The sequence below is a fragment of the Mycteria americana genome, chromosome 2 (assembly GCF_035582795.1).
Source record: "Mycteria americana isolate JAX WOST 10 ecotype Jacksonville Zoo and Gardens chromosome 2, USCA_MyAme_1.0, whole genome shotgun sequence".
In the NCBI taxonomy this organism is placed as follows: Eukaryota; Metazoa; Chordata; class Aves; order Ciconiiformes; family Ciconiidae; genus Mycteria; species Mycteria americana.
The window spans coordinates 77152508-77167292 of NC_134366.1; the positions used below are offsets into that span (position 1 = coordinate 77152508).

Here is a 14785-nt window from a genome sequence, read left to right on the forward strand (position 1 = left end):
TTCTTCTTTATTTGTTTCTAATTTAATTATTTTCTATTTAATTATTTAGTTAACGTGCAGAGGGCTGCTCCCCCACCTCATCTCTCTTTGCTGTCACACCGGGCACGGTCTTGGGTTAAACGTGACTCCTACAACTGACAGCTTTTGGCAGCAGCACAGCACCAAATCTTATTGGGCTGCAAAATCTTATTGGGTTGCCTGTGGCACCTGCCAGTGATGGGCAGCAGTCCCCTAACATGCGCTGCTTGCCTGTGGACAGCCTTTATGTATCTCCCCTGCCTTGTGACCTGCAGCCAGCCTGCCCTCTGCCCCGAGGTGGGTAGGAGTGTGCTAATGAGACAGACATGATGCTGACCAGTAATAATACTGTGAATATCAAGAAGTTCCCTTAACATTGATTATTAGCAACGTGATGATAATAATACTGGATTATAGATCATCCTACTCCAGCAGGTGGGAAAAGCCAGGATGGAAGCAATTCAGGGAAAACAGATAAGGAAACTGCCATGCATTCTTGAAAAGCAGTGGACCAAAATAGCTTTAATACTCCTGTATCTAATTGCTAATGAGCACCTTCACTAGAGTTGGGGGGTTAAGAGACTCAAAAAAGAGACGAATGCTTTAGAAAGCCTGTCTTGTAGGATGCGTGGCAGATCAGCCACAGTCTAAAGACACACGTTGTCTCAAGGTATGGGAGAGACTTTGTGAAAGATACGCAAAGGAACCAGGTCTTCCCAGTTCAAGGGAGTGCAAAGTCCTCAGCAAAGTCTGGTGTAGTGTGTAGCTATACAGAAATACATAGATATATTTTCTCTAAAGGGCTCTTGTGCTTACTAAATAATATGTTGATCGAAGAAGTCTGTGTGGTCTCTTATGACCAAGCATGATGATTCCTTGGTGAAACACAAGTGCCAGGACCGGCACTGAAGCACCCGTCTCAGTACCAGGGGACAGTCCTGCAGTCTCTGGGAGACACGCGGCTCTGATGTGCATCACCCATCAGTGCTGGCCCTCCTCCTCACCAGGAGCTCCTGACAGGCCATGCCTTTATCATTGCCCCTGGGAGAACCTCCAAGCTCAGACCCAGAGCCTGTCTGAGTCCTTGCTTCACAGTCATAGCCCAGATATGCCGCACTCCTCTCACCCTGATAGCCACTGAAAGCTAAATCCAGGTCCTCCTGCCCCCTGCTCTAACCTGAATAACCAAAGGATCAGTGCTTCCCAGGAGGTCCAACACAGCCAGAGAAACAGGCAGAAGGCAGAATTCTGTCTTTTCCCTCTGCCTGCTAACTTCCAGAGTCCTGTTTTTTCTCCTGTTTTCTCCTTTCTGTCTTATGGTCACTTATACACACTTCTTGAGCAGCTGTGAAGCTGTGCAGGCACCAGACGGTTAAAATGGAGGAAGAGTTTGGGAGAAGCTGAGCAGGCAGAAAAAAAAAGAAAACCATACGCACTTAAAGATTTACTTAGCGCAGGTGGTCTGCATTTCAGAGTAGAAGTTAATGGAGTTGTAAGGGTTTTTAGCAGCCAAGAACATGGCCTCCAGCATCCATTTCCTATCCCCAAGTCACATGTGGTTATGAGGTGGAAGTTCTGCACCTTAATTCACTATTTTTGCTCCTTGCTTCATAGTAGGTATCACATTTTGGAGTAGTCCATTCTGGTTTGGTTAGAGGAGGAGGTCTTCTAATTAGTTGCTGTAATTGCTGTGTAAAGACTGCCCAGAAATAGTCTACGGTGCAGTAGCCTATTCATGTGGCTGGAATTCATGTGATGTGGGATCTCCTGCCTTTGCTAGGGCATACTTTGCCATCCTGGGCAAAAAGCTCCATTTTTGCTTGGATCTACATGTGCTGAGCCATGATACAGGATACACACCAGTGAAGCACCACGTTCACGTGAAGTGTTTCTATGATAGGCACAGAAGTGTTAATTTATCTCATGGCTGAGCTAATTCAGGTGTGCAGCGGGCCAGATCCTGCTAGAAGATACAGTCTCTGCAGCCTCACCCTTACAACTGGTCTGGTGTAAGCCAAGGCACTATCCTGCCAGCATGGGAAACAGCCAGCATAGTGAAGTCTGCTCTGGAGTCTCTCTACCAGTTGGCGGATGCAATAATAAAGTCATAACAATTTTCTGGGACTAACTGGAGGTTCAGAGGTTCCAAGCTACATTTAAACAGGATCTGAACAAACAGTTCTGAGCCAAATTGATTCCTGGTGCAACTCTAATAAGGCTGGAGGAACTACACCTGGGATGAGTTTGGTCCCACACAATATGTCAATGGTCAATCTCTCAATATGTCTAGCTATAAGCATCTTTAAAAATGACGTTCGTTTTATAGTACTAAACTCTGATCTGCCAAATGTGGCAGCCAATGAGCTCCTCCAAACAAAATACTGTGAGGATTATGCATAAATACTGAAGTATCCTAATCAGCCTCTTGGTGAAAATTAATTGATCCATTACAGACAATAACTATTTGCTGAAGTTTTTATTCTGCATTTTTTACTTCTGTAAGTAGCATATGTGATTTCATTGGCTGACTATTTTAAACCGTAGGGGACCATTGGTGGAACAGTACAAATCCCTCTGAAATCCAAAATTGCCAGCTGCAATTATAGTCTGCATCTCGCATCTTCTCTAAGGACTATAAATGCTTCACTACTTTAATTTTGCTTGGCATTTGCATCACTGTGTGACAATTACTGAGCAGTGGCAAAGGATAGATTCAGTAATGAAGTCTGGACAGTAAAGCAATTCTGTCCAAATTGAGATATTCTCTCTATTTCAATCTAATATTCAGTCTGTGCACAGGGATACATCACACTGAGATACAAAGCACTGGTAAGACAGGTACCTTCCTTTTTGCTGCTGAAATGTCTGTGGCTTTTTGCCTATTAGAGATGAGGAAAGTTCTTTTCTCCTCATATTTCTTGATTGTTTTTAACTACTCAAAAGGATGAGATACTAAGTTGTAAATACTAGTAATTAAAAGGTCAGACTAGCAACTATATAGTTCCAGACAAGACTTGTGAAATTCTACCAATTTCAGTGATGTTACACTGGTATAAAATGGGAATGAAACAGCAGTGGCTCAGCTATTTTTTGAGCTCATATATACACAGTTTTAATTATTTGAACTATTTGTGATTGCCCCTAAGTCTTAGCTATACTAGAAGACAAGATCAAGCATTATACCTCAGACTGAATGAGCAGGGATACAATTGGAGAAACAAACAACAACATTGTGAGAACATGGGGCTTACACAGGAAGGGTTCTGGGTATTGCCAAAATTATTTTCCCTTGTTAAAAAGAGATATGCTGAAGAAACATTCTTTAATGGGGAAAAAGCAGGTTTGGGAGAGGTGAGATATAAAATATTTATAATAGAAAACACCTGGAGCACAGTGAGCTGTGCACAGTCAATGTTTGCAAATGACACTATTTACCTTCATCAGACAGAGCTGTAAAACTTCTCAGAGACCTAAGTAATTTGGCCAAATGGGCAACATAGTGGAAATGCTGTTCAATGTCACTGCAAGGTCAAGCAGTGGACAGTAAGATACGCTAGGAGACAAAAATGTCAACTCTTCACATGCTTCAAAAGGGTTCAAAATTCATCCTATAAGCACTGGGACCTATCATGTGCTGCTCTTTGGGACCCAGAGCTCCATATGCAGCTGCACTCTAACAAGGTATTAGGCTGAATAAAGACTGGACTGAAAAATCACAGTACCAGCAACAGTGCAGCGCCATCTTCCATACTTTGGGCATCACTGTTGAGGCCCTTCAACAAGAATACTGAAGAATTAGACAGGTCTTGGAGTAGGCTAAGCACAAAGACTTTCAAAGACAGACTGGAAAGATGTGGTTAGTTTATTCCAAAGAGGTGATAAACAAGGCCATGAAAAAAAGTAGATAAAATGCTGAAAGAAGTATTTACCAGGAGCTCCTATTCTTCCTGTCTCCACAACACAGTAGCAGTGTTCTGCCCTTATGCCCCCCACCAAAAAAAAAAGAAAAAAAAAAGAAAACCCACAAGAAAATTCCCAACAACTGGCTAGTCTTCTCCTTGTGGTTTTCTCAGAGTCACACTGGAGGGCAACTAACAGCATTCACCAGCTCTGCATACCAACAAGTTGATAACATAACGGTATTAAATTGATTACAGAAATCATGGCTGGAGCATAGGAGGTTCTTAGACATTTCTACCTGACCTCAGTTTACTAATTCTTGACAGAAATCCACATTTAATGGCCATCCCTCTATATCCCATGCAATACAGAAATCCAGAACAGCTGGTGAGTAACTCTGTTATGAAGAAGAAAGAGTCTAGACAGGGTAAATCTGTCCAACCTGACCCAACAAAAGCAGGTACTGAAGGACCTAAGTATTTTGGTTCAGGAAAAGACTCAGCTACTCACGGGAGATGCAGTCAGAAGAGAAAGCTATACCTCTGCCCTCTGGCCAAACTAATAGCCTATCAAATGGCACCTACGGCTACAGTCCAAAATGTCATCAAAGTTGAGCACTGCCCAACGGTGCACCAAAACCAACCAAATCCACATAGTTCATGCTGATACTTAACACAACCAAAGATCCCATAGGATATGCCAGGAAAATGAAATGGGGCATTGTAAGGAAAGCTATACTGGAGCAGAAATAATGCCTAGAGTATTTTTTTCCCCCATGACTTTTCCTCTTGAACATTGTGAACGAACAGATCTCAAATGTGCACAGACTAAGGATAAAAACTGCATCCCACCACATATTTCCAAAAGCAAGAGTTAGAAAAATGTTTGTCTCCTACCTTGTTAACTTTGTCCCAATCTGCTGCCTAAGTTCGAGCCTCTCTTCATCAGTCTGCATGGGGAGGATGTTCTTTTCCTCCAGCTCTCGCTTGGAAGGCCTGTTGCTTAGTTTGATTGCTAAAGAGTCCTTCCTGCAGACTTTCATTGCCAGGGAGCCTTTGGGAGAGAGGAGAGGCTCTGCCAAAGGAGGTGTCATAATTTCATTACAGCATGCAGCAGGCAAAGAAGTACTAGCCAAGGGAGGATACTAGGCTGTCATTTACATTGGTATGGACTGTGGGAAAAGGGGTGTCAATTAACTTCATGTGTTCAATTAACCTCAATTCCTATCATAATAAGGAAAAGCTGAGTTTGGTAGGTATACAGGAAGAAGAAATTAAAATATTGCTCAATAGAGGGGAGTGGAGAAGAAGGGCTTGTTTCAGAATTGCTAGTAGCATCTGTAGCTTTCTCTAGCACAATGTTTCAGAACCATGTAATGGAATGAATAATTCAACCTCAGAATCTGGGCAGGCAGCAGAGCTACAGCATGTGGAAAGAGAGAGGTATCTCTCTCTCTTGCAATGTCATAGCAAGACATCCAAGCTAGCACTAGAAGGAATCAAAAGTCAATCAGAAGCAGCACAGATCTCTATGTACATTAACTGACACTGCTTCCCAGGCACTGCCAGTGGCAAAGACACTGTGAAAACCACTGGCCTTTCACAGCTTAAGCTTGCTTTCCTAGGCTTGCATCCAAAGCAGTTTGAGCAGGGAAGACAGACCCAAGCAGACAGAGAGACACAAACCCATGAGAGGTTTTGGGCTTTGGCAGGAGAGTGCGAGATAGTGCAGTTCTGCTCTGTTTCTTAGTTTAAGAGCAAAGACTGCTTAATTTCACTTGCAGCGTAAGGGAGGATTCTGAGGAGATGAAATATGCCTGGTTTAGAACCTTCTTTGTGTGTGTTTTAAAAAGGGTGTTTTGATTGTACTGCTCCCAGTTTTCAGAAGAAAAGAAATCCAAGGGCCTGAAACTTCAGCTCGACCTGCAGGATGGCAAGCAGTTGTTATACGCAAAGTACTGTATCTTGTCTTCATGGGAGAGTCCTATGATGCCACATGGAGGCAGGAGATGGGTTTTCTCGAGAGGTCAGAAGGGGCCACAGGTCCCTCTCCAGACTGTAACTGCGATATGGCTATCAATTAACCTCTTCTTATCTGAGCCCAATTCTCTGATCGTGACCCCTTTCAACGTATGTGCAGACTTATGATTCTGTCATGATTTAATACTTACTATATATAAAAGCTCTGATTCTCTATCGGTGGCACTTATTTCATCCTCCTGAAGTAACCCTATTGAGCTGACCTTGACTTAAGCCAAAGGCAGGGCTTCTCCACATCATGGATACTTGGGAAAGTAAATCCAAAAGTCAATTTGGAAGTGAACTAATATAAGCCAAAACCAGTCATTTGAATTCTGTCTGAGAGCTACCCAGACAGGGATTCATGTGGATTAGGGAAATCACTATAAATTCATACTACTTGTTATTTTGGATTAATTTACCAAGCATCCCCATGAGTCAAGCCCTGTCAAGCCCTGAGAGATGCAAAAGCCACCATCAGGAAAGAAAATTCACAGGCCTTGTGTTTCCCTTGTGTATTGAGAGTTCAGAGAGAAAATTAAATAAATGAGAAAGGAAAAATGGAATGTGTCTTACTTGTAAATAATGAGTTATCCTCATCTTCATCCTCCTCTTCCTCCTCTTCCTGTCTTGTGTAGAGGCAGGAAGAATCTTCATAGTCAGTTTCATGAGGCACATTTTCTTTATTGTCATCGCATTCGATCACAACAGTTGGCACTTGTCTCATGTCTGGAAGGCCCCCAGGTCCTGTTTTTGTAACACTTTCACCTGTGTGTAAACCAGAGCTGCTGGGAAAGAAAAACAAATAAATAAACTAAACGAAACAGCTCAATGGAAGACTGAGTTGCTTTTCTCACTGTATTTAGGAAAGTAGTGGTGTTTCATCCCTTTTTGAGAAGAAACGAGGACAGAAAGATATTCATGACCAGAAAGACATCTAATGGGTTTAAACTGAATACACATTAGATTTAAGGTACAACACTTGTTAGGGAGAGGTCAGACAGCATGCAGGAGGAAATATTGGCAGCCAGGACTGAGAACTAAAGATCTGTGACAAATATAGTCTCAAGGCTGAGTGAAAATTGCACACCAGCTACTCAGAGTGATAAGCATGTCTTCAGCCTGGTGTCTGTGTGACCTCTCCACTGGTGTGCAGGCAGTAAGGAGAAAATGTCTCACCTAAATGCAAAAGCTGGAGTAAGAGAGTGGGAGGAAGGAAAGGTACAGATTGTAGAGGAGGACTGTAGAAAGGCAGATGGAAACCATGACTTGCACTCCTTGGGCAAGAAGATGTTGCTTGACTTGAGGGGAAGGCTCAACTCTCTGAAGCGCAGGGGACCAAGCATGTGAAACTGGGCTTGGAGAAAAGAGACTTTGGGAGCTGGTGAGAGTAACAAGGGAGGGAGCTAAAACTTGGGAGGTTTGTTTGCTAATGGCACAGTTATATGTTGTAGGTGCTGCAGTGACGACAGCCCTTCTCCTGCCCCAGCTCCTCACTCCAGCCAGGTGCTGCCGTTCAATCTGAATTGGAGCTAGCATCATATTTCTTTTGTCACATAAAGTGTGATTGATCATTTCCTGCAGCTTACTAGGTTAGGACCTGTGGTCAGTACTGCTACCATCTAGCTCTGTTTATGTGTTGATTTCAAAGCCCTTTACCAAGGAACATATCAATACAAGTAGGGAAACAGGAACATGAAGAGGTGAAGATCAAAGTCAAACAAAAGGTGAAAGGAAAAGTCAGGAATAGAACCAGGTTTCCCAACCCATTTTTATCTAATAGCTCGTGCTGCCTTTCCAATGTGAAATGAGAATGAGAGACTGGCAGGCAAAAATGATGGCTGCTCAGGTTTATTTGTGAGTCAGCAGAAACTGCCCTTTCTCTTAAGTCCCAGTTGAGGCAACAGCTATATGAAAGGTGGGGAACATTTGCCTGTTGGACACCCTCTTTATGTCAAACTCCCATTTTACTTTCCAGAAGAACATAGGCATGAAACCAGATGTGCTGGCCAAGTTGCACTTGAGGCACACAAATTTGGGTCTGACCTTACCGAGTGCTGAGTAGCTTCAATTCCCTTGAATATTTTAGCCTGCTCAGAATACCAGAGGCATTCTGCATCTTGAAAAACTGTTGTATTCTTCTCCTTAAATCATTTTCTACTGAGTCACCTTGAAACATTTCTTTTTCTTCTAACCCTAAAGTTAACATGGACTCTTAAACGGCTGCCAGATAACATCCCATTTTTAAAATGTACTTCTGGGTATATAATGCTAGTCCACAACGTTCTTGGGGATTAAGGAGAAGAAAAGGCTTCAGATCCTGTGAGCCAACCATACCACGCTGTTATTATCATCTTTGGCTTCAAAGAAATAATTTTGTTAATTGCAACATTTACTGTTGCAGACTAACCAACAATGAGATGCATAGCTTTTACTGGATACCTTGAAGACAGGAGCTCCATTTTCTTCATGATAGTCCATGTTTTGTACCACAAAGTAAGAGAGATTCATGAAGAACTGGCTTGTGAATTTTTGTATTAGATTTCAATGAGTTTGACCCAAAAAATTTTATCCCAGAAGTAGTTTTAAAATTCATCAGCTGAATTCTGATGACACACAAATGCACTAAAGGATTTAAAAACTTTCAACTAACTTTTAATTTATTGATATGCTTTAATAATTTTAATTTTATGAACTTCATTTTTGAAATCTGTTTTCTCTGTAACCTATTTTTTGTGTAACTCTTTTTAAGAGGAAAGGTAGGAATTCAAAAGCCTGGAATTAAACTTCCAAGAGAAACTCAAATGCTGTGAAATTCTGTTAACATTGCTAAAAAAAAAAAAGAAATAAAAAACTTCCAGTGGTGAACACAACCACTGGATCATTCAGTTAATTTTAAAACAATACATACACAGAGAGTAAGTACAAGTTCACTAAGTCCCTTCTGGAAGTACAAATGAAAGGAGCAAAAAGTAGTTCAGCATCCAGGACCATTTGGTGCTTCCCTGTTCTGTGAAGGATGGATGTAGGTTACAGATGCATCCTTATGGGCGTGCACATAGGGTAGCAGATATCAAAGTGGTTCACCAATTTAGGTTACCAAGCAGGTATTGGATGGCAACAAGATTTACAAATTACCACAGAGGATCTTTATTTGAACTAGTGATCTAGAAATAGGCAGCTTCTCATCTCATTGTAATTTTTCTGAATCATCCACTTTCTTGATAATACTACTTTCTATTTTAAGCCCCTCATTTTTCCTGGTGTTTTGTGTTCTTCTTGATTAAAATCAGCCTTTTCCACAGCATTTTGACTAAGTCAGCTGTCTAAGCAAAGCACTTACGAAATACATGCAGTACTGCAGTATACTTAAGAAAGACGAATCAAGGTCACTGGGTATTTCCATTGTGTATAAATTCCTCTGGGTCATTAGCAAAAACCCGATGAGGTCAGGTGGTCTACACCACAAAATTTTTTAGCGTTATTTACCAAAAAGCACACTATTGTTTCAAACAGTCCCATTTAAATCAGCTTCGTGTTTTGCAACAAAATTAGAGAACAAAGCTACAGCTAAGCAAGTACTTGTTTTAAGAAGATAAATGTATCTTAACACATAGATTTGAATAATTCATAGCTGACTAGTACAAGCACTTGCAATTACCGTTGCATCACATTTACGTGATCAAAACGACAAAAAAGTTACACCACTATAGCTTACAATATTTCTAGTGAGAAAATATTTTAATGAAAAATCAGAATTTAAGCATATGAGTGACTCATGGTACAGACAAAATCGAAAAAGAAAAAAATGAAATCCCTCCTGTAAAATCTAGTGGGAAAAAAAATGCATGCTTCTCATCTGTCATCCCAGGCTCTTTGATTTTGGAATAGAGAGTTACATTTTTATCAGCATGTTTTCGGATCCACAGTACACTCTTCTGTACTTATCAGTTAAAACAAAAATCTGAAAAAAACTTCAAACCATTGTATATGTGTTTCTACAATACAGGCATATGTGTGAGAGACAGAGAGAAGGCAGAGCTATAAATATTAAGTGTTTCTATCCTTAGGCAATGCTAAAGTTTAGACAAAAAGCGATTCTCTTGACAAGTTTTATGGAAGATAAATGTTTTCTGACTCAAATACATTTTATGAGATTTACAAGACACTGGCAGGAATGTCTAATGCATTTCATTTCATAAATCTACAGTCTGAAGCTGAACTGGGTGTCCCAGAGGAACTGGTCTCACACACTGTCTTTTTGGACACAGTGATTTTTCACTGCTCTGCCATAGATTCAATTCTAGCCCGGAGTGAGATATTGCCACTTAACAGCTCTTTAGTACATACACTGAACAAACTGAGGCCTTGATTCAGCTGCTAGTGTACAAGAGCCCACAGAGTAATTGAAATTAATTGTTGTCTTACCAGACAGACTGAGAACTACATGGGCAAGGCAGAAAATAAGGCTATTTCAGATCAAGAAACTGCCTCCCTAAGTCAAAATTAAAGCTACATTCTAGTGGCACAAGAGGGTTTCTAAAGCTTCTTTTGCTGCCGTTTGTGATGCACGGCTTTTGGGCATGGTCTTTCTTCTCAAATTCATTTCAGTCAGGAGGATGAAACCTTCTGTGGATTTTGGTGGCAGGGCTTATGAGATTTTCACCAACTCTTAAAATGCATTCTGAAATGGTAAAAAATGATGCCTGAATCTAGAGTTTTACTTATGCTTGACACATACCCTTTGGGCTGAAGGGGAAAGTCATTTGCAGTAGGGCATAAATTGGCAACAGAGGTTGCAGAAAAAAGGTTATGTGGAAATTACACTCTTCTCTGTTTCAACTTAATCTATCATAAAGCTGGCAATTTATCAGGGAAAATAGAGGCAAACTGGCAGCACAAATGACATGTCATAATAGTCATACTAGGACAAGGGACAGATTGCCCTTCTGAGAATAAGTTATGAATAGATGTTACGAGTACCAGAAAATGTTTGCAATCAAAAGCGTTAAGTGCGCAAATGAACTTAATGTTCTATAATGTCTGTAATAAAACTGAATAAAAAACTCCAGGAATTAACTGCCGGTTTAAGTCATAAGAACAACTGGGACTTGAAGAGCTATTGCACGCTTTTAATGTACCTTAAGACATTAACTTATTAATATGCACCAGATCTAGGTGAGGCAGTAACATGCAACCACTCCCACAGAGGCGAAAATAGAGATAGAGAAGCTCAGTAGCTTTCTCAAGGTCAAAGACAGCAAAATAAATTCTGGCTTCCAGGCTGGTACAGAGGGAGAGATCATTATTCTCTGGCAAGCTTCTGGCTCATTGGTAAAGTACTGATTTCAAGTATCAGTCTTCAGATGTTGTTAGACTATCTGAATCCAGAGACCTCATCTGTGAAAGCAAAAAATCCAGGTTGCTAGAGGAAGGGGAAATTTTAGGCTTTCACTGTTTGTTCCTGTCCACACTCACAGTCCTGGTGGAGAGAAGAGTTGTGAGGTCTAAGAAAAGTTTACTGGGCAAAATGTGGAATTGATACAAACTGTTATGGATTCAGTGAATATCAATGGAGTTTAACAGACTTGAGGAGCTTCCACTGTACTAGGAGCAAAGAAACTAGACACAGGGAAGAAAAAAATCTCCTAAAGGAAAAAAAAGACAAAATTTAGAGCAGAATACTGGTCTGCACTTGTCTACATGATCCTCCCCTATTAAAAACAAAATACGACTCTAAATAATCCCCCAAATTACCAGACTTGGCAGCATTATTACTGCAGCATCATGGCAATTATTCTATAATGTTGTAGGATTCTTTCAAGATAAAGACTGAGATCAGCAAGAAAAAATGCTGCCAATGAACTTAGCATTCCCCAGAAGGTGCCTCAGAGACTTGTCAGGCTCTCTCATCTCCTCAAGATTATTGACCCAACAACAGTGACCCAGTAGTATGTTATCCTGGAAGGAACAGTAAAGCTCAGGATCTCACTGCATATCCTACGCATGCAACAGCTGTGAGCACACTACCAAATTTTAAATAGAGGAAAGCAGATCTAGGATCTGTGCAGTTTTAAAAAGTCCTTAAGACTTGCGGGCTGAAGTGTCCAATGACAAATGCAGCGGTATGATTTCTGCTGGGTTTAATCCAGAGTTGATACAATTATGGGAAAAGAACTACTGTCAAAAATACTAGGAAACAGTGGCATTTGGTGCAAATAATCCTCTCCCAAGTTAAAAACATATATTTTAAAAATCTGCACAAATTTTCAAGAAAAGTTAGTAAATTTACTAAGATTACAACGTGGCATGAAAAATCAATTTAAGAATTTAACAGCAAGTGTCAGCTCCACAGACCCTTTTACCTGTAAATACTATGAAAATAACAATCTCTATTGCAGAGGAAACAGTCATCACCTATTTTCTCTCTTGTGAATGCAAATGTTATTGATTTGTTTTGACAAGAATAACTGAAGTACTCTATTTCACGATTGAAATAATAGTTAATCAACACAAAAAGGCTATGAAAAATCAACTGTCTGCAGTATCATTGTGCTGGTTTTGGCTGGGATAGAGTTAATTTTCTTCACAGTAGCTAGTATGGGGCTATGGTTTGGCTTTGTGCTGTAAACAGTGTTGATGATAACACAGGGACGTTTTCGTTACTGCTGAGCAAGGCTTACACAGAGTCAAGGCCTTTTCTGCTCCTCACCCCACCCCACCAGCGAGGAGGCTGGGGGTGCACAAGGATTTGGGAGGGGACACAGCCGGGACAGCTGACCCCAACTGACCAAAGGGATATCCCATACCGTACGTCATCATGCTCAGCATATAAAGCTGGGGGAAGAAGAAGGGAGGGGGGGACATCTGGAGTGATGGTGTTTGTCTTCCCAAGCAACCATTACGCGTGATGGAGCCCTGCCTTCCCAGAGATGGCTGAACACCTGCCTGCCAGTGGGAAGCAGTGAATGAATTCCTTGCTTTGTTTTGCTTGCACGTGCAGCTTTTGCTTTACCTATTAAACAGTCTTTATCTCAACCCACGAGTTTTCTCACTTTTACTCTTCTGATTCTTTCCCATATCCCACCGGGAGGGGAGCAAAGGAGTGGCTGTGTGGGACTTAGTTGCCGGCTGGGGTTAAACCACGACAGCCCTGAACTAGGATTAATTTTAATTTTAAATGTGAAATATCAGTGCCATAACCTTTTCTTATTTTTTTTCTACAAAGGGAGGCAATTGCTTCATATCGGGAAATGAATCCTTGCTTCTTCAGTTTTTAACAAGCAGCAGAGTTTCAGCGTCAAATTAATAGTTAAAACCAAACAGCATCACCTTCTTCAAATCAGTTAAACGCATTTGTACACATAAACATGATGGATGCCTGGAAATTGGGAGCATTCATTGCTGTGGGGCAACAGATGCCACAATGAAGTCATACTCTGAGAGATGTCACTGGGCTCCGGATAACAAAGTACCTTCTGCACACAGTGTGAGCCAGACAGTAAGACATCCGACCTATGCTGGGGACGGTGTGGGCAGTGCAGCCCCAAAGGAGCCTTTGGGAGACACCAGCTACCCTCTGCGCTCGGTGCACCAAGCTTTGGGGTGATGCAGATGCATCTGACCAGCCCTGCCGGCAATATGAGAGGTAACTGGGTAGCCACCGGGCACAAGGGGGAATGTGGATGCTTTTTCCAATCCTACCGCTACAGCCCTTTTACTGATGGGAAGAGAAACCTCCCTCACAGCCCTAACAGTTTTCCCCCAGTAGAGATTTCCCCCGGGCTGCAGAAACATCAGCCCCTCCTGATGTAACCACAGAGGTCTCGCTATCCTGGTACTAAAATAAGCTGGCAATGTGGGACTGCTTCTGGTCCCCTGACTGTTTTTCATGCAGTAAGGAGAATTTGCCATCCCTAATCGAATTCTTTTTAACTATGCATTGTAATGAAGGTAACATTATCACAAAGAGGTATTGTGGCAAATCATTAGGCAGTTTGTCTGTTAGACCAAATATTTTCACTTCCTCTCTAAGAGAAGGATGATCTGATGCTCCTAGAAGAAGCTGGCTACAAAGCTGCCCTTGGTACTAAACAGAACATGTCATTTTTTGGACTGCCTTCCCTATTCTGGGACTAGCTCAATTTTCCTCTACAAGACGAAATAAATTTTCCAAAGCTTGCTGATCTTGCAGTCTATGAGGACAGCTTGCATTTATACAACATGCTTCACTTACTCAGACTATTTGAAGCAGCATTCAGAGATACCCACAAGTGACAGTAACAGAAAACAGCCCCAAGGTGGGTAAGGCTCTTCTGATCAAATGTACAACCTTCCTCCAGATGCAAATGGCTAAGAAGGTAGCTGCTATGGAATGCGCTAAATACTTATTTTAAGATAAACCATATAATTTAAAATTAATTGAAATAGTATATTAAAACCCCTCTGAGTGACTTTTAGGAATTCCTCATAGGTTGTTTCGAGCTAATTGGTAATACTAATCAGATGCCCTGGTTGAGTGGCATATTTGGGTTTTATTGCTCTTTTTTGAATCTTCCACTTCCTCTCCTTTTTTTTTTGGCAATCCTCCACATAACAAGCTTTGCAGTTATACACTCTGCAGTATATATTGCAAGCCAGGCATGTCCTATCAACATCTTCTCCACTAGCTGTATTATCGAGCTCCTTGAACAGGACAAGAGGGTTCAGGAAATGTGGTCTTTTTCTCCTTTCTGCCACAAACTTGTCAAACAAGCCTGGACAGGCTCTTTCCCCATCTCTGTTTCTCCAGCAATGACTGCCCTGAAGTTGTCAGACCCCCAGAGCAGAGGCCTCATTCAAGTGCTATG

The 14785-nt window shown here is 41.4% G+C and overlaps 1 protein-coding gene across 2 annotated transcripts in view; it reads right to left on the reverse strand.

Annotated features, from left to right (window-relative positions):
- PHACTR1 (phosphatase and actin regulator 1) overlaps nt 1–14785 on the reverse strand; it is a 322354-nt gene that overhangs the window by 42961 nt on the left and 264608 nt on the right. For both annotated transcript variants that reach the window (XM_075493851.1, XM_075493850.1), the window contains 2 exons: nt 6513–6721; nt 4815–4971 (listed from right to left, as the gene is read on the reverse strand). In XM_075493851.1, coding sequence (XP_075349966.1) covers nt 4815–4971; nt 6513–6721 — 366 coding nt within the window. The remainder of the gene's footprint in view (nt 1–4814; nt 4972–6512; nt 6722–14785) is intronic.